The sequence below is a fragment of the Sinocyclocheilus grahami genome, unplaced genomic scaffold (assembly GCF_001515645.1).
Source record: "Sinocyclocheilus grahami isolate Dianchi unplaced genomic scaffold, SAMN03320097.WGS_v1.1 scaffold245.1, whole genome shotgun sequence".
Lineage (NCBI taxonomy): Eukaryota > Metazoa > Chordata > Actinopteri > Cypriniformes > Cyprinidae > Sinocyclocheilus > Sinocyclocheilus grahami.
The window spans coordinates 567473-593887 of NW_015505424.1; the positions used below are offsets into that span (position 1 = coordinate 567473).

The following is a 26415-nucleotide window of genomic DNA, read 5'->3' on the forward strand; positions in this document are numbered from 1 at the left end:
TTGTAAGGATGTTTTATCAGCTGAACAACTGGCATGTTGTTAAACAACAGTACAATCCATTGAGCTCATGTACTTGCGAGCGTAAAAACTTTTTTGCGATATATGGGCGTTTTTGCGAAATTGACACGTTTCCATTAGGCGTATTTTCAATTCGCAATTTCAATTTGTGCAATTTGAAGGGTAATGGAAACGCGCCTAGTGTTATCATTCCTGGTGTGAGTAGGCCTTTATTCAGTAGAAGCCATATTGAATTTTACACATATCACATAATCTTCACAACTCTCAGTAATGTTTTATGGAGTTTTTGTCTACTAGAAGTCTTTTGTAAGGATGTTTTATCAGCTGAACAACTGGCATGTTGTTAAACAACAGTACAATCCATTGAGCTCATGTACTTCTGTCCCTCACAGCCTCGTTTTCATTCCCCTCAAAAATTAAATATGGCGCCACCCTGCATGAGGTCTGTAGCATGTCGGTTTCCCAAAAGTATTTAATGTCAACTAAAGTGTGAACAAAATAGCAATATTTATAACATAAAAGTGATGTCAAAGCCAAACAGTAGCGTTTAACCTCAAAACCCACACTTCAGATAGAATAAGCCTGGATTATTTACAGCCTTATCATTCTGCCACTGATTTTATAGCCCTCTCACACACACACACACACAGTCGTATTTGCAGCATCAGGAGTCTTTATCAGAGTCTTTCATCCACATACCGAATTTGTTCTTCATGTCTGATTGCTTCATCCTCCTAATGGCCCAGATAGCTACTGCTGTAGGAGAGAGCTAATATTTCACGCCGAGCAGGAGCCCAGACAACGGGTCCATTTACTGGCAGATAGAGAGAGAAAAAGCAAAAGAGGGAGCGATAAGGGAGGCGGGGGGGGGGGATCTGGACTGCAGGCGGACTGCGGCAGGAGGGGGGGGTCGTGATCGAGAGAGAGAGAGAGAGAGAGAGAAAGAGAGAGAGATGGCAAGATACAACCCTTAGGCTGAGTCTTTGTAGCAGAAAAGCAGCAGAGATGCTCGCATTCCAAACAGGAAGCGCTTTGTGCCAGAAGTGGATGTAGTTTTTCATCAGTCGGCTGTGTTTGGAGGAGTTATGAGTGTGTCATTCTGAGTCAGGGCTACGCAGGATCGATGAGTCAGTGTGACACTTGTTCGTAACCCAGCATGTGCGACGGGACAGTGAGTTTGAGGACTGCAGAGAGTATGTGTGTGTTTACTCCCAGAGAGCCATGCTTTCATAATGCATCCGTTTAGTTGAACTGCTTCATTTAACTGGATGATATTGGGTTTTTGAACATTGTTTTGACATTGTCATTGTGTGCCACATCAGAAATATGACTTCAGAGTTAGGTCAGCTTTCGATAACTTTTGTGAATGAGTAAGACTTCCTCGGGTTAACAGAATTGAAAACCGCTGATTGGCCGAGGGCTTCCCTGCCCTGCGAGAAAACTTCCTGTTTCCTCCAAGTGGACTTTGTGTTTCATTGGGAAAGCACGCCAAAGGATGCAAGTGTAATCCAGGAAAAAACACATCCTATTGTTTCTTAGGATCGCACACGGATCTGTAGCCCGCACTTCTCAACGGCAGTACGAAGAAACGTACTGTACAGTGAAGCCGTAAGGTAAGAGATGTTACAGTGACATATTATTTGAATTGCAGTTATTGAATGTGTGAGAATGATTGCCACTGTGGTAAAGGTGATGACAGTTCCTTGAAGAAGGCGACTCTCTCAGGACAGAGTGAATGTTTGAAAAATTCACATCAGGTGGTTTTTCTTTGCAGTGATGCCTGATGCTGTGAAACCGGTGGATGTGTTTGGCAGAGTCTGTACTCTACTTGACTGTGTCATTATATCCTATATGCTAAAATACTGAAGTTATAAAAAAATGACATCAGAATATGACTGATTATGCGCTTTTTTATAGTGACTTTGTAGCGAAGTACACAATTATTTGGGGCTTAATTAGGCTGAGATCCTGATGCCTTCTTTTGAATAACTCAGCAGGCCTGTCTTTATAGTTTGAGGGTTTGGTTCATAAATGCATTTTTTAATTTCACTGGTTTCATGGTCACAGCAAGCAATAATACATAGTATGGTCGTCACAAACCATGTTTATCTGCATCTAAACCTGTATTAATGTAGTCCAGAACTGCTCGTATCTTCTTTTGAGTAGTTTTGTTCAGATTTTTCGAGGTTGAGGGCATGTCTTGTTGGTATTTGTCTAATTTGGCACATTTCTTCCAAGTGACGGATAAGTTTGTGCCAAAAACATTGTTGATTTTGATTGGACACACAACTGTTATATTATATTATATTATATATTATGTTTTATATTGTATTATAAAAACTGATTAATTAGCCAATGTTGTTTAAAAAAACAACAGCAATGTTGTTATACAAAATTAACAATAATGAGTTAACCATGAAAATGTTATGTGATTATTTTATTGTTATATTATAGAAATAGTTTACAATAAAAGGAGAGAAAAGGGGTAGAAATGGAATCAAATCAAGTGGTTTATGTATTTTTAAAATGCCATATATTATATTATATCATATTCTATTTTATTACATATCTTTCTCAAGTATTGTTGTGATGATTAGATTAAATGTACATATTCTTCACAAAAGGGAAAAGCTACAGATTGAGTACAATACTTTCCAATTGCAGACTGATATCCTGACAGTGAGATGCTGTAACATCTGTTTGTTATAAGCCATTGCTTTTTTTGAAGTATAAATATTTGTATCCATCCTTTTTAAATTAATATGCTCTGTCACACATGCTGTTTGCATTAAGCATATGACATTGTGGCAACATCAAATACAGAGTGAGGTTAATTGATGAGTGACAGGGTCAAATGCTGCTCTGATGTGGCAGAAGAGCTTCAGACCAGCTGATGCGGACATGCGGGAAAGACTCAACCCTTTTTAACCTTTTATCATTACACACACACACCTACCCACAATAGTCAGCACTAGACTGACACAGTCAGAGCTCATTCGGAGTCTCTTCAGATGTGCTGAACTGAAGTGAATTGAGTGTAAGGGAGAGGGACCTCTGACCGATGTCCATTGTGGTTGCCTTCATGAGTCACACTGTCACTCAACAAGTAAAAACACACTGGTTTGTGATTAACCGGCTCATTGTCTACCGTGTTACTCACACTTCATCTAACTGGTCAAACAACATGCAGTTTTAAGGAAGTAGGAGGAACATTCAGAACATTTGTTAGCCACGATGAAAGTTAAAAGTCTTAAATGTGGCAGCTGACTCTTGAGCAACAATCACAGCTAATTTGTTTTAGAAAATGTTATTTGGGTAAATTAAGATTTCCAAATGCATAAAATAAAACAAATGTAAAACATACATAGTAGCTACCATCATACATGAAATAAAATAAAACAGACATACTGTTTAAGCTCACATCATACATAACAAACAAAAATAAAATCAAACGTGTATATAAGCTACCATCATACAAAAAGCAGACATAATAGTTATCATAATACATAAAATAAAACAAAAATGAAATAAAGCAGACATTTTAGCTACCATAATACACAACATTAGCAAAACATAAATAAAATAAAACATACCTATTAGCTACTATCATACATGAAACAAAAATAAAATAAAACGTAGATATAAGCTACCGTCATACATAAAATAAAAAATGTAAACATACACATAAGCTAACATCATGCATTAAATGAAACAAAACATACTTAATAGCTAAAATCATACATAAAATACAACAAAAATAAAGCTTTAGCTACCATACTTAAAATAAAAAAACTAAAAAACATACTTATTATCTACCTTAATACATAAAATAAAACAAAACAAAACAAATATTAGTTAACATAATACATGATTTAAATTAAATTAGATTAAGTTGGTATTTTGGTGGAAATTGTCACCATGGTGAATTTTTCAGTGTATTTACCACAAATAGCTGCCTAACTAGCACTTTCATTTGCAACAAGGCCATGTTATTTATCCTGTTTTGTTTTTATGCCATCCAGAGGGAACGAGGACCCACTTGAAATGCAAATTTCATTTGATAATAGGGTTTGTGGACTCACAGTGCTTTCAGATAAGTGCTGAAGACTCACTGTTTGGTGGTCACACTCATAGTCTTTTATGGAACATACGGACATAAAACAAGAGTGTCATGTTTGGATATTTATGGGAAAATTAAACCGTTCTGTTTTGTGCCACTTCTTATGCCAAGCAGTAGGTGGCAGACTTTACACAGATTCAGACTGAGCTGAAAACCTGTCCGTCTCTCCTTTTGTAATCAGTGCAGGGCATGACAGAATGGAGCAGATAGCAGATGAACTTTCTCATGTGGTCTCTCAGAGTAAATAAGGGTCTGCTCTTAGGTTTAGCAGGCAGGTCAGCCTTGAATGTTGTTTGCCTGACAGCCTCCATGTCAACAGTCCAATCAGTCCATGTGCTGACTCGTGATAAGGAGGTCGACATCAGGTGTGATGTCAGCACAGCCTGAGATAAACACCATGTGAAACATCCTGTGCTTTTCACCTTTATGAGCATCTTTCGCTTGCTAATAAACCAGGTCTCTATTCCTGGGGCCGGTTACATAAACAAAGTTACTATTTCAAGACTCTGTGTTAACAACTCTTCTCACCAACTAGCAGTTATTCAAAGAGTAATCAGTCTTACATTTCGGATTCAAATTAGACCAGTCTACATTAATTTGTTAGTCTTAAAGAAAAAAAAAATAGGTAGATGACTTGTAAGGTAAGTTGTAGGACTAGTCTAAGCAGCACCCGGTGTTGGTTGTATGTGTATGTTGATTGTCTCTGTGGCATACATACATATTAGCTAGCATGATGAAATAAAACAAAAATAAGACATGCATAGTTAGCATGATACATAAAAGTAAATCATACATATTAGCTAACATTGTATATAAAATAAAAATAAAACACTTATATTAGCTACCATTATATATAAAATAAAACAAAAATAAAACACATATATATTAGCTACCATCATGAATAAATTAAAAATACAACATGCGTATTAGTTACAACCATACATAAAATATAACATGCATATTAGCTACCATCATATATACAGTAGCATGGTACCTACAGCTTCTGCCAAAATACTATAGTTATTGTCACACTAAAAGTGTGGATTAAATGAAATTTTGTTGAGTATGTGTAGGTTGATGGTCATGTGTCACACCTTTAGGCATGTATCTGATTGACTTTCTTCTTAATGGAAATTTACATTGCATTACACACCAAAGTGGGGTCCCATCTGCTGGCGCTGGACTCCTAATGATTATTAATAGGGCATCTGAAGAGCCCCAGACCTCCCCTGACATTTATAGGATTATTAAAAAACAAAGAAATGGATGGATATGGATGGGCTCAGTGTCCGTCTGCTGGTCATTCACGAACTCTGTGGCTCATTCTTCCTCTTTCTGAATTGAAATATTATATAACATGAAAACAGACAGATAGATACAGACAGTCACACCACATTAGCCTCTGATCTGACCCACAACAGTGTTGCTGCAAAGTCTGTAACCTTTTCTTCAGGGTGTCACAGTGTCTGGTTGTGGTGCCTTGGACTGGCCACTTGAGGGCGCTTTCCTGTTTCTATGTTATATGTTTTGAACTCCATTTCCCATAGTCCCTTGCCTGTCTATTCTGTTCTGATCATGAGCACCTGTTAAACATTCTGATCATTATCACCGGTTAGTTAATTACTCATCATCTCATCTATATATACCATGCTCACTCTGTCTGTCGTTGCTGCTGTATTGTATTTGTCTTATGAATTCGGAGTTGTCTAAATTTACATCGTGTTATCTGTTCCCTATGTTTTGGATTACCTTTTGCAACGTCTTTGATCATTTGTTACTTTAAATAAACTGCATTTGGATCTTACCTTGTTTTATCCTGGCATTCCGTGACAGAATACAGCAGCCATTACAAGATCCAGCAGTTTGTTTTTCTTTTTCCCTTTTTTGTAAAATGGACATTCGGATTGTCCCTCCTACCACAGGGAAGGAGCGAATGGATCGATACCAGACTCTGATGGCTCGGAGGCAGCAATGAATGGAGGTTGGTGGTTTTGCCCAGACCTTTTGGACGCTGGCGGTGGGGCTGAATTATAATGACCTCCTGGATAATCCTTTGCCCCAGTGGGAGGGTGAGAAGGAGGACAGGAAAGCCCACTCCAGAGCCCGCTCCAGTCCGGGCGCTCACGGAGTCCGGACGCTCACGGAGTCCGGGCGCTCACGGAGTCCGGGCGCTCACGGAGTCCGGGCGCTCACGGAGTCCGGGCGCTCACGGAGTCCGGGCGCTCACGGAGTCCGGGCGCTCACGGAGTCCGGGCGCTCACGGAGCCCGCTCCAGAGTCCGGGAGCTCACGGAGCCCGCTCCAGAGTCCGGGAGCTCACGGAGCCCGCTCCAGAGTCCGGGAGCTCACGGAGCCCGCTCCAGAGTCCGGGAGCTCACGGAGTCCAGGTGCCGTGTATTTTGCCACGTTTTTGTTCTATTTTGATCATTTGTTACTTTAAATAAATTGCACTTGGATCTTACCTTGTTTTCTCCTGGCATTCCGTGACACAGGGACGCTGGATTGACTTGAGAGACAGAGATTTATTACAAGGTCATGAGACAAAGATGTTGTGCGCATTAAAGGTTCTCCATCCCATCACTTTGTCTATTTTGGACTGATTGTGGCTTGTCACAGTAAGAAAGTCATTCAGGCTAAGTAGCAATATCTTATTTTCCTTTCCAGCGCAGTACTGCTGAGGGTTTGACTAATATAGAGTTTGGTGTATGAAGGCCCAAATAAATTATGCTTCTTGGTGGCAATTAAACTGCAGCTCTTCTCTGTGATAATAGGTATTAACAGTTCAACTGCTGCTTTAAGAGGAACTGATACAGGGCCTTTCATGGAACCGGTAATTCATGGAAATAGCAAGATGGGTGGGTGAATCCTAACTTTAGTTTTGGTATCACACTCATGCTGCATCCAAAGATGCTTGCTTCTCTACTATTTACAGTAGTATGCGAAAAGCAGTACACCAAAATATTAGTATATGTAAATACACTTACTGGCCACTTTATTAGGTACACCTTGCCAGTACCGGGTTGAACTCCATTTTGGATGGACAATACTCATGGGCGTAGCTTGTGGGCCATAGCGATTTAAGGATTTGACTAAATATTTATTTATTTATAAAGATTTTTCTGCGAAGTAAATATGCATATAATGTTGTCAATAATGCATGTAAAGGTTAATACATTTAAAATTATTATTGTAAGTAAATTAATAAATCAAAACAAACTTAATGTCTCCCTTAATCTTATTTGCGTAAGAATTGTCGCGTGACGATTCTGCATTTTGGTGGATAATAGACTTATAATGCTTGCCTGTTATGGTGCATAAAATGATTTTCCACTTTTTTAACAACGTACACGAACAGAGAAATCTGGAGACAATGAAAAACTCAGTTGAAGATAACAATGCCGTGCTTGATGACTTCGGACCTGGACAATCAGATAAAGGTGATCAACAGGACGCAGTCGTTTAAGTGGCTTAGTGTTCCACTTTTATGCCGATCATTTACATCCAAATGTTATTTAATTTACACAGAACACAACCTATAAATAGACTTTAGAATATAAACTGTTTATCATCTATTCAGTAAGACTAAATAGAAAGTGTGCGCCTGCCATTGTGCATTAACTTGAATCAAGCCCAACAAATGTCTATTTTAAAAACAGTGGATGAGTAATTCACTCAAGCCTCCTTTGAGATCGTTTTGACAGACATGTTTATTGTGCATTTTCAACGTGTTTATTGCTAAGTTTAGTGTGGCAAAATAGAAGCGCAGCCGTAATTCGCGTGCAATATATCTGGTTACCTGACAACCTTACGCGTTTGCTGCTGCTCTATGTGAATGTGAGTGTGAATTTGTAGATTCACCTAACTTATAAACCTAAAATGTGTTTATAAGTACGAATGACCAAATCAACCGGCTCGGTTTGTAAATCCAAATATAGGAGGAGTGGCTTGCTAGATGTCAGTTATTGATGTCAATTAATCATATTTACAATGTTATAATATGATACAAACTTTGCTTAGAACAGCCTTCAACCATCATTAATCTGGGCTTGGTTTTCAGTCTCTGCTAACCTGAAAAGCTTGATTGTGTTGACCCACATTTCTGCCTGTGAAGCCGAGTCAATGATACACCTGTCATCTAGCTTTGTTTTGAGGAAATATGCCACATCAGCATGTATATATTGTATACAATATATACTGATTGTATAAAAATGGAATATTATTTACCATATATTGATATAATTATGAACATGATTGTAAATAGTATGTGGCTTTTGCGTCACAGTTTTGAGGGTTTTTTCATTTAATTTAGCACAATTATACTAGGGCTGTCAACTTAACATATTATTTTGTTATGATTACCCGGTAATTATGGAAAATAATAATGTGATAAAATTAATAGTGCATTTAATGCCCCTGTGCACCTGTCATCTTATATTGTATGCAGGTGCTAACGAACATGATGCAGGACGACTGACTGTGTGATGTAGCCTATGAGAATGCAGTTATATGCTCCTACATTTCAAGATACAGTGGGTACGGAAAGTATTCAGACCCCCTTAAATTTTTCACTCTTTGTTATATTGCAGCAATTTGCTAAAATCATTTAAGTTTATTTTTTTTCCTCATTAATGTACACACAGCACCCCATATTGACAGAAAAACTCAGAATTGTTGACATTTTTGCAGATTTATTAAAAAAGAAAAACTGAAATATCACATGGTCCTAAGTATTCAGACCCTTTGCTCAGTATTTAGTAGAAGCACCCTTTTGATCTAATACAGCCATGAGTCTTTTTGGGAAAGATGCAACAAGTTTTTCACACCTGGATGTGGGGATCCTCTGCCATTCCTCCTTGCAGAGCCTCTCCAGTTCTGGCAGGTTGGATGGTAAACGTTGATGGACATATTTACATCATATGATATAGTTTACCAATATCACACAAGCAAGAGTGCCGTTTTTCCCAAATATCTGCACAAGTGCAATGTGATATTGTTTTTGTATAACAGTTATATAAACAAGAAGTTAATATTGTGTTACGTTTTAGACACAGTCTGTTTTTGCTTAATTTTGTCAACAAAAATAGTTCCAAACAAAGCCACAGTAGAAATGTTGCGCACTTCCAAGCAACACATGATGGTGTTTCGTTACTGAATGAATCCACAGTTTGAATGAATGAAGTAAGCCAATGATTCAGGTAGCCATTCAGAAAGACAGTCACTTGATTCATTTCTGAATGAATCAGCTGTTTGAATCAATTGGTTGATTGAACGACTCATTCATTAAGACAGTCGCTGCATCAGAAATCAATTACTTCCTTACTATATAGTACGTGAAAGAACAGTATGCCAAAAGAGTAGCTTGTCCAAATTCATAGTATTCAAACAACAGTAGGCGAAAAGTACCCACTACTTTTGGTGAGATTCTGAAGTGTGATTCTGATGGATACTTTACTATCCAAAGAGTCCACAGAAGAGGATTTATGAATGGAAGTGATGCAACACAATTGGTGGAAGTGGAAAAGGAAGTGAGTATCCCTATGATCTACTCCCTTTGAAAGGCAGAGCCCTTGAAGTGAGTTCTTAAAGGGTGTAGAGCATTACTGTCTCGTGTAAAGGCCAAGGTATACTTCGGTTTTTACGTGTGCGCAAGGATCTGTGTAGTGTGCATGACCCAAATTTCATCACCAAAATAGTATGCGCGTACTGTACACACACCATCCAATTTTTGTAACCATCCCAGATAGCACACGTACGTCTGCAAGATGTCTGTTAAGATAGCTTCATCTGGAAAGCATCTGCTGTGTACAAACATCTGATAGACGTCTTTAAGATGTCAGTTTTACATACATTCATAAACATCTTAAAGACATCTTCTAAACGTCTATATGACATCTGATTGGAAACGTCCTGTAGACGTATTGCAGATGAGCAAACACTCTAAAATATGTCTTGCAGATGTAAATGCAGACATCAAATAGACGTCTCTGTGATGTACGTGTGCTATCAGGGATGCGTACTTTGTACCCTCAGGTTGCACATGGATTTGCACTAATCAGTTGTTCCACAAGGTGGCAGCACTGGCCCGGGTCATTGTTTCATAGTAGAAAACAAAGCTAAAGAGATGGAACAACAACAACAGATGCCCGTATTGACGAGCACTTGTGAGGGGGTTTATGAGAGAGATGCAAATTTAGTTTAGAAGAGTACAAAGACATTTTTATCGGTCATGCTGGACAAAGATAAAGCTTTCTAGAGCGCATGTGTCATCCGCCTGCATTCGCACACACTATCAAATGGAGTATACGTTGAATTGCTATGTGTTCAACTTTACGTAAACGCTAGCGTACGTGTACACAAATGAAGTATACTTTGGTCTTAAGCATTTGGAACTCTCTGACCGAATGTTACATTGACAATGCTGCATGTCCATGTAGCTGTTACGGGGCGAACGAGACGTGAGATGTGTGGATCCATGTGCAAGGCTTTATTTACAAAGGCGTGGTCAATAAACAGACAAGGGTCAGATAAAACGGGTATATCACAGGCAAGACAAAGAATATTCCTAGGGCTAGCGTGGGTCTTCGATCGGCAAACAGTATCCAGTGGGCTTGACAAGAGGGGTAATCCAATAACACGAGCAATAGTCCAGGCGAGGTGCAAACACAGTCCGAAACAGCAAGCCAAAGGGTTAATCCAAGAAACACAGGCAGAAGGTCAGGAAACAGATAACAAGGCAACACGAGGTGGCTAGACTAAAACTAGAACTAGAACTAGAACTGGTAACTAGGACCGGGAACTAGGAATGGCTCTGTAATGCAGCTATCGCTAGAAGAGTGATATGCGCTAAACAATACTCGGCAGTTTGAGAACGATCTGAGTGAGTGTAATATAGTGTGTGTGTGACTGGTTACAGCTGTGTGCAATCAGTGCAATGGATGATGGGAAATGTAGTCCGTGGTGACGTGTAATAGTCTGTGTAGTGAGAGGTCAATATGATGGACGAGTGACCTCAGGTGGCGATAGGACAGAAGTCCATGGACAGGATTCGTAAGTAGCATTCAGGACTCCATGTTGCAAATAAATGTATTACTGTTATTATTTTATTCAAATGTTGTGTCTTATTATGTCTAATTTACTTTTAAACATTTTGAAACTAAACTTGCTTACACTACCTCTTAACTTCTTAAATCATATTTCTGTCGCTGACAAAAAATATTTTGTATTACATTAATATAAAGACAAATTTAATTATTCTACTTACATTTGTATGTGAAGTCAAAACCAACCTCAACTTTGCTTCAAAATGCATCGCAAGGACTCGTGACCCAAGATCACATGATCACAAATGGAAATCACTTCCTTGAAGTGACCATCACATGTTCTCTTCACTAACGGTCTTCTGGAGGGGCCCTTCATGAAGGGATTCAGTTGTTCACTTTCATTTGGAACCTCCCTACTAATGGTGTCCCATTTCCATTTGGAATTCGCTGCGAATTTCATTCATATTACCCATATTCATACTATATAGAACACAGTTTTTAATGGTTGCAAAGTAAGTTCAAATTCAAATGTAGTTCCTACTCAGATTTCAGATACACAGAGTGACTTTTCGCCACCTACTGTTGGTTTTAATTTCATATTTAGAGTATAATTTTATTTTTATTTTTTTAATGCATTAATGCCATTTTTTTGTATTGTCTATTCACTGCCTTTCTCATTTAACACAATGATTACTTTAAATTATTATGGGGGGTATTTTCTCAGCCCAAACTGATGAGTGATTAATTTATGATTAAATTCATTTAATATGCACATCATGTAATTTATTAGATTACATTTTAATTGCTTGATAGCCTGAAATTATACATGCTAGAATTGTTTAAACACTTGGTATTAACCATCATTATTATGAAAAAAAATATTTAACAAAATGACAGAAGGATTCTGAGAGTATAACATCCTACATAAATGTATAATGATTTTGCAGAAGTCATTATAATTGTAGCAACTATTTTTGCCATAACTACGAATACCATAGTAAACATTTGTAAGGGTTTTCTGGACACTCAGCCTTACTTATATAACACTATTGAAACCAGTAACTGCTTTCAAAGGCCAATCTGTTAATGCTTTAATCGACAAAAACAAACTTCTTAGTCTGATTTTTGAGCATCATGTGACTGTAGAACTCACATGGTAGACACACTGTCTCATTTTCTCTCTATTCACCTCTCTTTACGCCAGCACAAGCTCATGGGTTTGTTTGCTGTAGGCAAACTACAGGGTCAGGGCGGATGCTCAGGTAAAAATTACATTTTGTGATATTGTATCTGTTCTCTGTTCAGTTGTTTTGGTGATTTTTGAGAAGTCACTTTGCTTATGATTTGTTTTTGTAATATGTGCGTCTTTAAGACTGGCTTGTCTTGTCAGACTCAATTAATGTTGGTCATAATGCTGACCTGTTAGAAGTAATGTTAACTTTTTGTATTTGTTTCAGTCTGCTTAAGTTTATTGGGGTGGATTTTAGGCTCCTAAAGCCATTTTAAGCAATTGATCTACAGTTGTACTAAATTATGCACTTTAATACATAAAATTAAATTAAAAAATCAGACGTATTTGAGTTCTATTGCTTATCAAATGGTAATTGAAACCTCATACAGTCTAAGAGACATACTATGATGAAATGGACTACTAGACCCTGTCTTTTACTGAATTTACTGAAAGCTAATTTTCTGCTTATCCCAGTATGTATTTATGGGATTAGAGTGTTTGAACAATGGCCTTATTCTTATGTGTCAGTGTATTTCTGAAATCTTTCCTATTGTTCTGTTTCATGTGGCTGGATCTTACCCTGCTGTGACAGGACTGTGGGTGAAAGCAACCCTAACTACATTAGAGCAGAATTTGGAGAAGGCTGTGATGGAATTTTGCTGTGTTTTATCGGATGTTCTATGCTCCTGTTAGTCTAGTTGTAGAAATAGTGGATGCTGCAGGTAGTTGTCACACTTTTCAGTTTCCAGTGAGTATTTTAAATGCTTATTTTATGAAACTCCATTTCTGTATACCATAGAGAGGGATACTTTGAAGTCTTGTCTATAAAAAAAAAAATCTTTATTTTCTCTGTTACAGCCCTAAAAAAAGACCTTTTGTGACAACTTGCCAAAATTGTGACAACTTGACCTAATCTGACATAAAAAAAAAAATACTCTTGTTCTGAGAGCACAGTACCGTAAACATATAGTTGACGAAAGTTTTGGTTTTATTGTTCGTTTGTTAACCAGGCAGCAGCTATAGCAAAAATATGACAGACATTTTAATTTGAAGGACAGTAATAATAATAATAATAAAACCTTTTAATAGGGTTTTGAACTAGGTTTTTAATCCCAATTAAACAACTTTTAAAATAACTTTGTTGCGCTATATACCTGTGATATTTTATAATTATTTATAATGTACTGTTATACTTTAAACTATACTTCATTATACTATGTATTATGCTAATTATACTATACTAATTCATTAAACTAATTACATTATAGTAATTTAATGTGCTTTTTATTAGTTCTATTTTTTACTATTCTCTTAATCTTTCATTCATTTTATTGCAGTTTTAGTTTAAATGTATTACTTCAATTGCTTCAAAGGCAACATTTCTAATTTGCATTTAAATGCTTTAAGTTTTTCATTTAATATTTATGTTTTATTTCATCTTTATTTCAGTTCACAAAAACAATTTATAATAGTTTTAGTTTTCATTAACATTTTTATTTTAATTGCTTATGACACTGATATGCATTGTGAAGTCAGTTAACTAATTAAATAAAGTTAACTTTTATGCTTTTTGTGCTTGTTGATTAGACAAATGCAATTGGTTAATTTAGAGGCTAAATAATGCGTAACTAAATTTAAAAAGATAGAGGAAGATAGCCATGGATAAAAGTAGATTAAGCGAGAAGAATATAAGAAATCTTTACTGCCTCCCTGTATGTGAAGTTATTTTCTTGTTTAATTCTGTCACAGTCAGATCTCTCAGGGAAAACAACATTCCCAAGTGTAATGTTCAACAATTGAAAATGTGTAAACCTTTTAAATCAGGGCTATTGCATTACGTCCTCTCTTCAATGTGAAATTTGTTGTGAGGTTTGTGGCTTGAATTCAGGCCACAGATGACTTGCATCCCACCACTCGTGGGGTGTCCCACCGACTCTGAATCGTAACACTTGCTCTGATTCAGATTTGCCAGAAAGCATTACTGCCTGTTGTTTGTAGGGCCCTGATTTTGACGGATTGAGATTTGCCCATACATTTGAAGGTCAATAGTTACCATGGGACTGTTAGTAAACAGTGAGGGTTTTGGCCATCTTGGCCAGTCTGTGGGCTGGAATGAAAGCCTTTAGGACATTTGGGCACTGAATGGCATATATCGCTGCCAGAATAACTGGCAGGAGTTTAAAGGTCTTTGACTGGACCACAGTGAATCTCTTCATTGCTATTGCTAGTAGATTTATTTGGGTGACCAGATGGAGCTTTACAGTATTTGGGAAGAGTTTCGTTGGCTTAACAAAATGAGATTGATATAATCACCTGTTTTGATTCTAAAGCAAGTATTTCAAATAACGACTGTCCTTTCTCCTGTATTCTTTCACAAGACTCTTAACCACTCGTGCTAAATCCTTCCCCTTGGCAGGATTTTGTTTAGAGAAGCTCTTGAAGAGATTTTCCCAGATTTGGTTAAACAGCCCATGCCATTTGTGTTTAAATGTAACAGGTGGGAATTTACTATGTATTCGTGAGTACCGTTTAGATAGAGTAGTCTCTCTGAGCTTCTATAGGGACTTCATTTCTCTTTCTTTGAGACTCTTTGGCTAGGGGTTCCTAGGCTTTTTTTTAATCAAATATCAAACTGAAAGATCTTAAATAGTTTTTACTGTAATTTTGTAATGTTTCATTGTATTTTCTTTTCTTTTGAGTGTGCATGCAATTTAGCAACAAGCACTGGTTCTTAGGTTCTAATGGTGTTTGTTCCCCTTTTTTTCAGCATCTGATTTGGTGCCACCATGAGTGGGGGAGTGAATGTGAAAAGTCTTCCACGAGCCCAGCCGGGCTCCGGCATTCCTCTGCACAGGACAAGACACCCCTCCCCGAAACCTGAACCCAAGAGCACCAGCAGTGGCCTTCCGAGACCGTCCACACACATCCCCGTTAGCAACAAAACCTCCTGTAGCAGCAGCCCTACAGCTGTCTCCTCCAGAGATATGCTGAGGGACACCACCCTCAGAAACCAGCATCTGCTACTAAGAGGCAGTCCACCTAGTCAACGTTCTTCCACCCATCCTCAAACTCAGACCCAAGACTCTAGATCAGCCCACAGCAGTCCACAAGTTCGACGGAAAGAGTCCCCACTTTTGAGGGGTGCTCTGGATGGGTCCAAGAGTTTGCTTGATCTTCGGTCCAACGGCAACAAGAACTTCCAGAGTGGAATCTTTCGTTCTCAGATGGGAAGAATGGACAACGATAACAGTTTGATCTCAGAAGAACTCAAATACCATGAGGAGAGCGCTGCTTCTGGAAGCAGTCACAGCAAGACGGGAATCCCTTTGTTCAGATTTATTAACAAAAACTTGAGGCCTGGTCCAGCAGCCACTAACGTAGATACGGGTCTCCTCAGAGTCCGTCGAGAGAGAGTGTCCCTGCAGAACAGTGCCTCTAGTAGTTTTTCAGATGAGGAGATGTGCACCCCAGATGACCTCAGCCCGGAGGTCCCACAAAAACCACCCCCCGAGACTACTGCAGTCCCAAAACAGGAAACCTCTAGTGTTGAGAGGCTCAATGCCAAACAGTCACCGAAGGTCAATATGGCTGCTGTGGCACCTTTCAGATACAGGTAAGTTATGGAAAATATACTGAAGGATTGTAGCACTACTATGATTAAGAGATCAGCTTAGACCAGGACCAGAAAAGAGCAGGGGTGTATTTCCCATACAACTATTTAACTGGCTGCTTAACTACCATAGTATGATACAGACATTAACAAGAAACTATCCTTTTAACCACAGGTTGAGAACTGTTCCAACCACACAAGTTTGCGAGTCTGTTTGTGAAAAGAAATGCTGAATCGTTGTTAGTAATGACAGAACTTGTGGTCATAGTTGGTTATTAGTTAGTTGGGTCAATGCTTTGGGAAATGGATGCCAAGTTGGTGTATTTTGGTTAGTGCAGATTTAGTTTAATGCGGATCAGCATAGTTGATGCTTTTCACCAGCATAGCATAGCCTACAGAACTGACTCTCCATGATGGCTTTTCTGGTGAAGCTTTTTGACATTTTTGGCTTGCTATTTAAGCCGTCTAATAGGGACATCAGCACCTCGACTAGCTATGCTGGTCTTTTCAGCAAGGAAGTTTCATACAGTTGTACCACACACTTTTCACACTATGGTTAACACTTGGCTAACATATTAACGGTGATTTTAATCCTGGGTTAAACAAAGTTTCACACTTATTTTTAAAAGGGAATTAGTGCCACATTGTCAGAAAAAAAAATGTTCAGAAATGGTACTTTTAGGGATACAACAGGTTTTAACTGGGGAAGTAACCTTAAAGGGACCTTATCTACCTCTAAAAGATGGATATTAGTACCTTAAATGAGTAATATGTACCTTTAAGGTACTACTGTAAAACTTTTAGGTGTAAATTAGATACAAAATCGCTTGTTGTATCTCAAAAAGTACAGTTTTTCTGAGAGTTCACTTTTAAACCCAGGTTAAGAATCCTGCTTACATTAACTGGAGTCAGATTCATTTACATTACATTTACATTTAGTCATTTAGCAGACGCTTTTATCCAAAGCGACTTACAAATAAAACTAACAAAAGAGCAACAATATGTAAGTGCAAAATGACAAGTCTTGGTTGGCTTAACGCAGTACACGTAGCAAGGCAATTATATATAAGGGCAAGACATATATAAAATTTGTTAAATTTGATGCATATAATATTGCTAATCATGTAAATATGCAAATAAAAGCATTAAACCAGGATTTACAAAAAGTAAGTCAGGATAGATCAAGCTTACTCAAGATAACCCAGGATTACATTGGGATCTGTTTTTAAAAAATTATCCTGGGCTACAACTTTCAAGCGTGAAACGTCCAAAAGAAAAAGTGTTTGAAGCAAAAGTTTGAGTAAACAATTTTTTTTTTGTTATGATGAAGGGTAGAAATTCTAATCTTGCAGAAACTGAATTGAAAATGCACTGTATCTTTCTAGCAATTTAGCCTAATAAACGTTTATTAGGCTATATTTGACAGCGTTTCAAGTGTGTTCCAAAATGTTTTAACATGTTTTAACTGCTGTACTTTTATTGTATTACATGGTTTGTTACTTTTCTAGCAATTCAGTTCTGTTGCTATAATTTGTTTTTCCTCTGTCTGTCCTGACATATGTCTGTGCCCAGCTCAATCTCTCTTTTTTTTTGGTCTCTCTCACTCTTTTTCTCCCCATTTCATCCAGTTTTTACAAATATGACAGTCCATCGTTTACGCTGATAGATTAGCCTCCTTTTCCACTCGTAATCTTTCCAGCGCCGAATCAGTCATGCGGTTTAAGTTTCTGTCCCGCTCTCAGAGACAGTGTCACTCCTGCCCTCTGTATGCCTGCTGGGAATTCTGGGGCAGAGTAGATGCTTAAAAAGCTTCTCCTGCCAGCGCGAACACTCTCTGAATTATCTGCTCTAATGACTCAGTACAGTGGACACCCGGTGGGCACGATATACACTGGCATCAGGGCGACTGCCATGTTAGCGTAACTGAATATAAACCAGGCGTTACTGGGACAAAGCTGCTGATAGAAAATAGATTTTAGAATTATTTTCATATTGTTATTGCTAGATTGTTAACAGTTATTGAAAAATACTAAGAATTCTTGGCTGGCGATCAGTGAATGTTTGGTACACGTTTCCAATTGGGTTTTTGGTTATGAGGCTCTTGAAAAGTTAACTTTTTAAGTTAACTAATTAACTTTTTTTTTCTTCATTTTGTTTTGTAAAGACTGCAGATTCAGGAAGATATACCTCTGGATGACTTCAGTGACTGTTCCTCTGACTCAATAGAAGTCTGCTGTGATGACCTCAATACTGGTGAGTTGTTGGCACTCTCGTTTTATTATCTTTTGCGTAGGCTTTAATATTATTCTAAATGATCAGTTATGTTTTTAGGATATGTTCACAATCTTAAGGTGCCCGATTATGACCTTTTTTGTAACCTTTCAAATATGTCCAATATGAGATGCTCATAAAATTACCCACATGCATAAAAACACTAGTACACGTTTCCAACTCGGTATGCACATCATAATCTACGTTCAAAAATATAAAAATTTACTTTTTTTGACAGTTTAAAGCAGTGTTAACTGCTGACATTTTTTCACAGACGAAAACGAGATGATAGCGAAATAAAAACTCGTTTTGTATGACAAAAACTATGACGAAAATCAATTGACATTTTCGTCAACGAATAAAAACGAGGGAGGGTAGGATCCAGTCAGATCTCATGCGTGGTTAGGAGTTTAGATGCGCACATTTGAACTGTAGCAGTGATCTACACTGATCTATCCGGCAGGATATTAGCTAGCATACACTTGCCACACATCCCATAAAACGTTAAAACAATCTAAATATCTGGGAGTAAGAGAAGAGCAGACAAAAGAGAACTCAATTTGTCCGGTTTTCTGAGCGCACACACCCGAAGCGCGCACGCAGAAAAGCGCCTCTCACAAAGCGCACAACTGAATTCAGTTCTCTTTCGCGTCGCATGAACGGAGAAATACACACAATGATGTCGAATTGTCTGTTTTGACGAGTATTCACATAAACACACTCGGTTACATCTCAAGTTGGGAGAATATCGGAAGTGTATCAGTATATGCATTCGGTATTTAATGGGACAGAAGCCTAATTTAGTTACTGTTGTATTTGTGTCTTTAATGTTAATCAAGCAACAAAAGAAAGAGAGAAAATCACTCACTGCTCTTGACTGAATGACTTTAGTAACCCTAATAAGGATTCATCTAAATGTATTTATATAAATAAATATGTCTGCTTGAAAGAATGAAGAATGTGGTAAGTCGTTATAAAGAATGAATATGATAACCATTAGTATTTCACTGAAAGGCGAACCATGTTCTTGTTTCTTTATGAGAAGTGGTTTTAATTAATTTTAATATAAAGGCATGTTTTGTCAAAACTGTGTCTATATTGCATGATAAAACCTTAATATCAAACCTATATAATGAGTTTGGAAATTTTAGAGAAATGCTTAATAAATGCATTACACTAACTAAACCCATTAGATTTTAGCCGACTAAATCTACTGTAGATCTAGTCGACTAAAATCTTATGACACTTAGTCGACTAAAACTAAAACAATTCAGATGACTAAAATATGACTATAACTAAAATATAACTAAATGGCATTTTAGTCAAAAGCCTATGACTAAGACTAAATAAAAATTTGCAAAATTAACACTGGTTCAAAGCAAAAGTCACATTTGTGACCTAATGTATATCAGTTTATATTTTAAATCCGTGCATTTTTGTGCCTCTCTATGCAATATTTTATAAACTATAAATAACTATATATAAAATATAATTCAGGCCAAGGGTAAAATAATTGTGCAGTTACATTAAGTTTGCTTGAAACTGCATGAATTCTGATATGAGATGAGATGTCATGGGCAAAAAATGTGATGCATATCTGATTTAATTCTGAGTATGGAAGTGTCAGATTCAATGACAGTTTTCTTATTCAAACACTAATATGTGCTATGCATATGAGTTTGGAAATTTTAGAGAAATGCTTAATAAATGCATTACACTAACTAAACCCATTAGATTTTAGCCGACTAAATCTACTGTAGATCTAGTCGACTAAAATCTTATGACACTTAGTCGACTAAAACTAAAACAATTCAGATGACTAAAATATGACTATAACTAAAATATAACTAAATGGCATTTTAGTCAAAAGCCTATGACTAAGACTAAATAAAAATTTGCAAAATTAACACTGGTTCAAAGCAAAAGTCACATTTGTGACCTAATGTATATCAGTTTATATTTTAAATCCGTGCATTTTTGTGCCTCTCTATGCAATATTTTATAAACTATAAATAACTATATATAAAATATAATTCAGGCCAAGGGTAAAATAATTGTGCAGTTACATTAAGTTTGCTTGAAACTGCATGAATTCTGATATGAGATGAGATGTCATGGGCAAAAAATGTGATGCATATCTGATTTAATTCTGAGTATGGAAGTGTCAGATTCAATGACAGTTTTCTTATTCAAACACTAATATGTGCTATGCATGAGAGAAGATTTGGGCCACATTCATCTGTGTTTCCACAAGACGAACTGAACTTTAGAAAAGATTGAGCATGAAATCTTTCCCTGAACCCTGAAAACTGAAGACAAAAAGCATTAAATCTGTCCTTCCATCTACTTTCTGGCCTCTCTGAGTGCCTTGTTGCCTGTGGAGGTGGGTGCGTAGTGCAGTAAGAGAGTGATGGCTGCAGTTTTCCTTCCCTACAGAGAGAGAGAATATAGCAGTCACAGAGACAGTCTTCACCCCACTGCTCTGGCCTAGTATTATAGCCCGCTAGATCTTCCCCAACTGCAGATGGAGAGTTCAGTTGTACGGGTTCTTTTACACTTTAAACTATTTAATATAAAGGTTACAAAAAGGGTTTTACAGTCTGATGCAAAAGAAGAACCTTTTAAGCTCCAAAGACAATGTTTGTAGCTTGCAAGTGATGCTTTTACCCAGAACATCCCAGCAAACACCCAGAACACCCAGAAACCACCTAGCAATTGCTCAAGTATATCAGTTATTATTGATTCAAGAACCTTTGCTAAACCTAATCTGCTGTAAAGTACAATTGAAGAATCGTTATTTTGGAGTGTAATTTCAGTATGGTATGTTTGCTTTATTTCTAAAGGAATTAATTGATGTTCACAGTGTTTGTCGCACACGTCCTGAAAAGTGAAGCTGCTGGCTCTTTGATCGCCCCCTGGTGGCTGGCTGCAGTGCAGGTCATAAACCCCGCCCTCTCCGTGTAAATGAATGGGACTTGAGTCAAAATAAAATAATAAGGCGCGCGCGCCTTCACGAGTTTATACTGTACAAAAATTTTTAAGTTTATAAATAGGAGTGGGATTAGAGACTATACAAAATATTTTAATGCTATATTGTTACTAAAATTGTTATTTTCCTGCATATTTTGGTCATTTGCGTTTTATATCCTTTTATATTCGCTATAAAATGGGTAGGTTAAGGTTTGGGGGTAGGTTAAGGGGTCTAAAAATCTAAATTGCGTATTAATAAAATTATAAAAATGCATATTTGCTGTAAAATGGGTAGGTTTAGGTTTGGAGGTAGGTTAAGGGGTCTAAAAATCTAAATCGCTTATTGATAAAATGATAAAAATGCATTGATACGAATATCTATCTTGATGATATAAAAGTTACGTAAATATTTGTACGTTTTTTAGCTAAAAATGCGTAGCGATTTGTACGTTTTAAACATTGAAATACGTATAAATTGTACATATTAGCATTAATAAAAACGTACAAAAATTTACGTTTTGTGCTTGTAAATGTTACATATTAATACCTACAAATAAACATGAGACCAGGCTGCATACTGAGATGCTTTGGCTTCACTTTTCTATAGTGGAAGGAATAGGAGACGCGTCATCCATCTTTTTTTACAGTCTATGGTTTATGCATGCAAATTTCATGTGGACTGCAACATGCAACCTAGAACACATGTTGATTTAATTGTGGTGATTTATGTGGTTAAAAGCTGATTGATTAAATGTCTGGTTAAAGATGCAGCTGTTGATAATCTGGAGGTCTTAGAGCATAGACTACATCAGGAGTGTAGAGTTTGTGCATACGTGTGTTTGAAACGGGTCTTTGCTGTACTTTAGGATTATAATCTCTCTGTTTTCAGATGACAGCACTGTTAGACAGACCTAATCTTGATGAGGATTACAGAATTTTCAGTTTTGATGGAAACTGTGTACAAATTCCCAGCAGAAGAATGGTTTGTTTTAGTGATATACTGCTATTTTTTATCAACCGGTCATTATTTAGACATGAATGATGAATTTGCTTTAATCCATTGATTAATGATGCTACTGTTCGAAAGATGCCAGTTGAAAAAAAGTCTCTTATGCTCAACAAGGCTGCATTTATTTGATCAAAAATACAGTAATATTGTGAAATATTATCACTGTTTAAAGTAACTGTCTTCTATTTCAATATATTTTATAATGTCATGCTCTGATCAAGATTTTTGAGACCGATCACAGAAAGCAGTATCTGCCGATACGATCACCGATACCGATCTTTTTAAAGCCTTATTTTTGTCATGTGGAATTATTTATAGTTATACTCCAATCAGGATTTTTAGACATTTATTCAGGGCCTGAATTTCATTGTTGAATATGGGGGGAATGTCCCTCTTACAGGTGACTCTTGTGAGAGGGGATTTTTATTTTTTAATTTAAGAGGTGGAGGGGAGCATGTTTTAGAGATTTTTCAAAAATATATATTGATCTAATCTAAATGTTCGATCATGAAGCGCATTTTTGTTTTTACACTCATGCAATTGTTGCACAATAGCTTACACACAGCACAACACAGTTGTTCAAGCAAGTGGCAAAACATTTAAACTACTTTTCTTACGTTATCACATTCTAAATTAAAACTTACCACTGACAGAAACACTCAGCTCTACTGCCTTTTCTTTTGCATTTAAATCTTTATTACAGATCCTGCGGTTCATAAAGAACTTAGTTTTTCTACCTCCACGAGTGCCATCTATTATTGCCTTGTTTATCTAAAAGTGCTCTTTTCCTTTAAACCTAGCCAATAAGCGATATGTGTTGACTGTGAAACACAGCAAACTTTAATTATATGCATTTATGGTGTAATTACTACATTGCTGGTTGGGAAGGATCTTGACATTGTGTTGACAGGTTTGTCAGTGTGGCTTGGCTCGGTGCCCTCTAGAGCAAGTTCAGAACTCTGATTAGTGACAGGATAGATTGTGGGGTTTTTACCTGTCTTTTCAGAAGCAGTCCTTTGTTTAGCATAGGCCTTATGGGCCAAATCTTGCAGCTGTTGGGTGGACATAGTCCGTGGGCAAGCCAGAACCCCCAAGTGGTGGCTCACTGTTGGGTGCAGGTTCCGGAGGGACAGAATTTTGAAGTTGAAATCCTCTTCCATTCCTGGCTCGTTCCATGCTCCAAAGTAGGCCTTTCTGAGCCTGTTGTAGTAAGCCTGTGTGGTTTCCTGTCTGCCCTGTTTAAGGTCCATGGCAGTAATCAGTCCTTGCTCTGACTCTGGGTCAGAGAACTCCTTAATCAGAGCCTGCTGCAGTTGCTGGTAATCCACTTCGACCGTTTCTGGCTGCCGGTCTAGAAAGCTCCTCACCTCACGGCTGGCGGTGATTCGGAGCAGATAGAGTCTGTCTTGCGTGGTAACACTGGCAACAGTTTGCAAGTGAAAGTCAATGTCTTTTAAGTAGGCGTGCACATCGTTGCCTCCTGTAGGGTTAGGAGTGAAAGTGGGAATGTTTCTAGCCAGCTTATCCAATTCTTTAGGTGACACACCGTTACTGGAAGACAGCCTTTGAAAAGGCTCCCACCCCCTTGGTGCTGCTGGGGGTTCAGGGATGCTGGCAGGTGATGTCTTGAGCAGTGGGCTCTCACCCCACTTCCGAACTGGAAACCCTTGACTAGCTGGTATCAATCTGCTGGTTAGGGGAAATTCTGTGGTGTGCATTTCCCTTTCAGAGTCACTTTGCAGTCTATATGCATATTTAAGCTCTCGGTGAACCGTATCAAGTTCGTCTTTTAAATAGTCTCTTTGTTGGACCAAGGCACTGACTTCAGCCCGTGAACTTTGCAGGTGGCCTTCGCTGGCCTTGGCCCTAGCATCTCTCTCTTAGAGTTCAGTCTCTGCTCTCATCAGGAGAGCCTCGGCTCGCGGAAGTTTTTCACTTAGTTCCTCTCTGGTGTCTTTCTCCCACTGCTCTCGACGTGTTGTGTCTACACGGAGATCAGTTAAAGCTTTCTGGAGTCTCTCTACTGCCTCCTGCAGCTCTGGGTCCTTTTCATCCGCCGTCCTGTGCTGGTGCTGAGTCTCCGACGTTAGCTGGTCCAGTTGACTTTGAGCAACCACCAGGTTTCTCTGAGCCTCCTCAGCCTGGAGCTTCAGCGCTGCTGCTTCCTGTTCCATGCGGGTAAATGAGTGGTAAAGTGAGAGAGAAGAGGGGGAGAGAACCCTGATTAAAAATTAAAATAAAAAAGGGGAACAAAACAAACAAACAAAACAAAATTATAAAAGTAATAAAAGAGAATAGTAAAACAAATAATACTGGATATGAAAACTAATACAAAAACAAGAAATAAAAATAAATGAATAAATAAAATTATAACTAGAATAGCTAGAAAGAAAATGACTAACGAAGCAGAAGGGAAATTAAAATAAAACAAAAGAGTACCAAGTCGACCTAGCAGAGAATGCCCACAAGGTGGAGTGGGTGTGCCCACCCAAGGTGAAAAAACAAACAAACAAAACAAAATTATAAAAGTAATAAAAGAGAATAGTAAAACAAATAATACTGGATATGAAAACTAATACAAAAACAAGAAATACAAATCAATTAATAAATAAAATAAAAAATAAAACTGCAGGTAACTAGAATGGCTAGAATGATAATGACTAACGAAGCAGAAGGGAAATTAAAATAAAACAAAAGAGTACCAAGTCGACCTAGCAGAGAATGCCTACAAGGGGAAGTGTGTGCACCCACCCAAGGTGAAAACAGGAAGGTAGAAGTAGTTCAAGAAGTGTTAGATACTTAAACAGCCTGCCCTCTAGTGTTAGTTTAAGGTACTATGCCTTAACTCCAATCATGCTTAAACTGATAGCGTTTAGTGTGAGACTACTCTCATTTTAACGGAATTTACTGCAGTTATCACAAGAACACTGAGAGTCAAATCCCAACAGATTCTACAATTTGTGCAACTTAACTGCACAATAATGTGTGTGGCAGGATTTCTTCGCTGCCAGTACACAAATAAACACTATGAACAACAGGGTTTATTTGCTGTTGTTATGCAAATTTCACTTGATCGAGGTTTTAAAAGCTCCCATTTACATTTCAATCAGTCTACTGGCTCGCAGTGTTCTTAATGATCAAATCTGCATTAGGCAACACATTGGATAGCTACTCTGATGGTTAAACCTAAGGGATTGCGATCGTAGTTGAATGAAATTGGAATATGCAATGACTTCAATCTAAGATACAATCAAAATAAGGCCTTTAAAAGATGATAAGAGGAGCATCGCTCAAATCTATCTTTATCGCAATGCAGGAAGATTTCTTCGTTCCAACAGGCGATTTTGATAATATTAAAATGTACTGTAAAGAGATTTCTTCGCCTTTAGAGAACAAATTTAATATTATGAACTGCAGTTTACTTTAACAATTAACAGTGACTAAATGTTAGACAAATAGAGACTGTTAAAATACAGTACTGGAGGTGGCTTTTAACCATCCAATCCAAAAGATATATAATATAGCGCGCATAATATAAAAACACAAATAAATATATACTGTTTGCTCACAAACCAAGTTTGAATGCGCCTGCGTTTCTCCACCAAAACCTGTAGTAAATCAGCTCAAAAGGGAAATATTTATGACTAATTATAACTGGTTATGATTAATAATAAATATTTAGATTATATCTTTGAATTAACTGTAGCAGAATCCATATTACAATTATTTGATCTGTCCGTCCACTGAGCAGACAATATAATCATTTTTCAATTCAAGGAAAGATTATTTTCCTGGCAAGGGAAGAATCATTTTTCCTTCTTTATACAGTGCTAGCAGTAATTTAGCAAATGTAGCAAGGGTTCAAACATTCATTGACTTCGAATTGTGAGCAGCAAACAGAGACAATCAGTGGTGAATATAAGGAATTTAATAAATGAAACTATATCTAACATATAAGTAACTAAGCAAAACACATACAGAATGAAACAAAGTAAGGAAAAGAGAGAGGAAAGAAAAAGAATGGCAGTATTTCACATCACTTAACCACAACCTTTGAAAATCATCAAAGAATCAAAAATTACCTTAAAAAGGGGCTGAAACTTAAACACGCATCTAAATAATTTTAAGCGGTTACTTGCATTGGTTT

The 26415-nt window shown here is 37.4% G+C and overlaps 1 protein-coding gene across 1 annotated transcript in view; it reads left to right on the forward strand.

The window, feature by feature from the left end:
* Positions 1–1470: 1470 nt before the first annotated feature.
* LOC107598126 (neuron navigator 1-like) overlaps positions 1471–26415 on the forward strand; it is a 166313-nt gene continuing 141368 nt past the window's right edge. Inside the window, exons 1-3 of the mRNA XM_016289394.1 lie at positions 1471–1631; positions 15176–16021; positions 18183–18271. Of these exons, the coding sequence (XP_016144880.1) occupies positions 15195–16021; positions 18183–18271 (916 nt within the window). The 5' untranslated portion in view covers positions 1471–1631; positions 15176–15194. The remainder of the gene's footprint in view (positions 1632–15175; positions 16022–18182; positions 18272–26415) is intronic.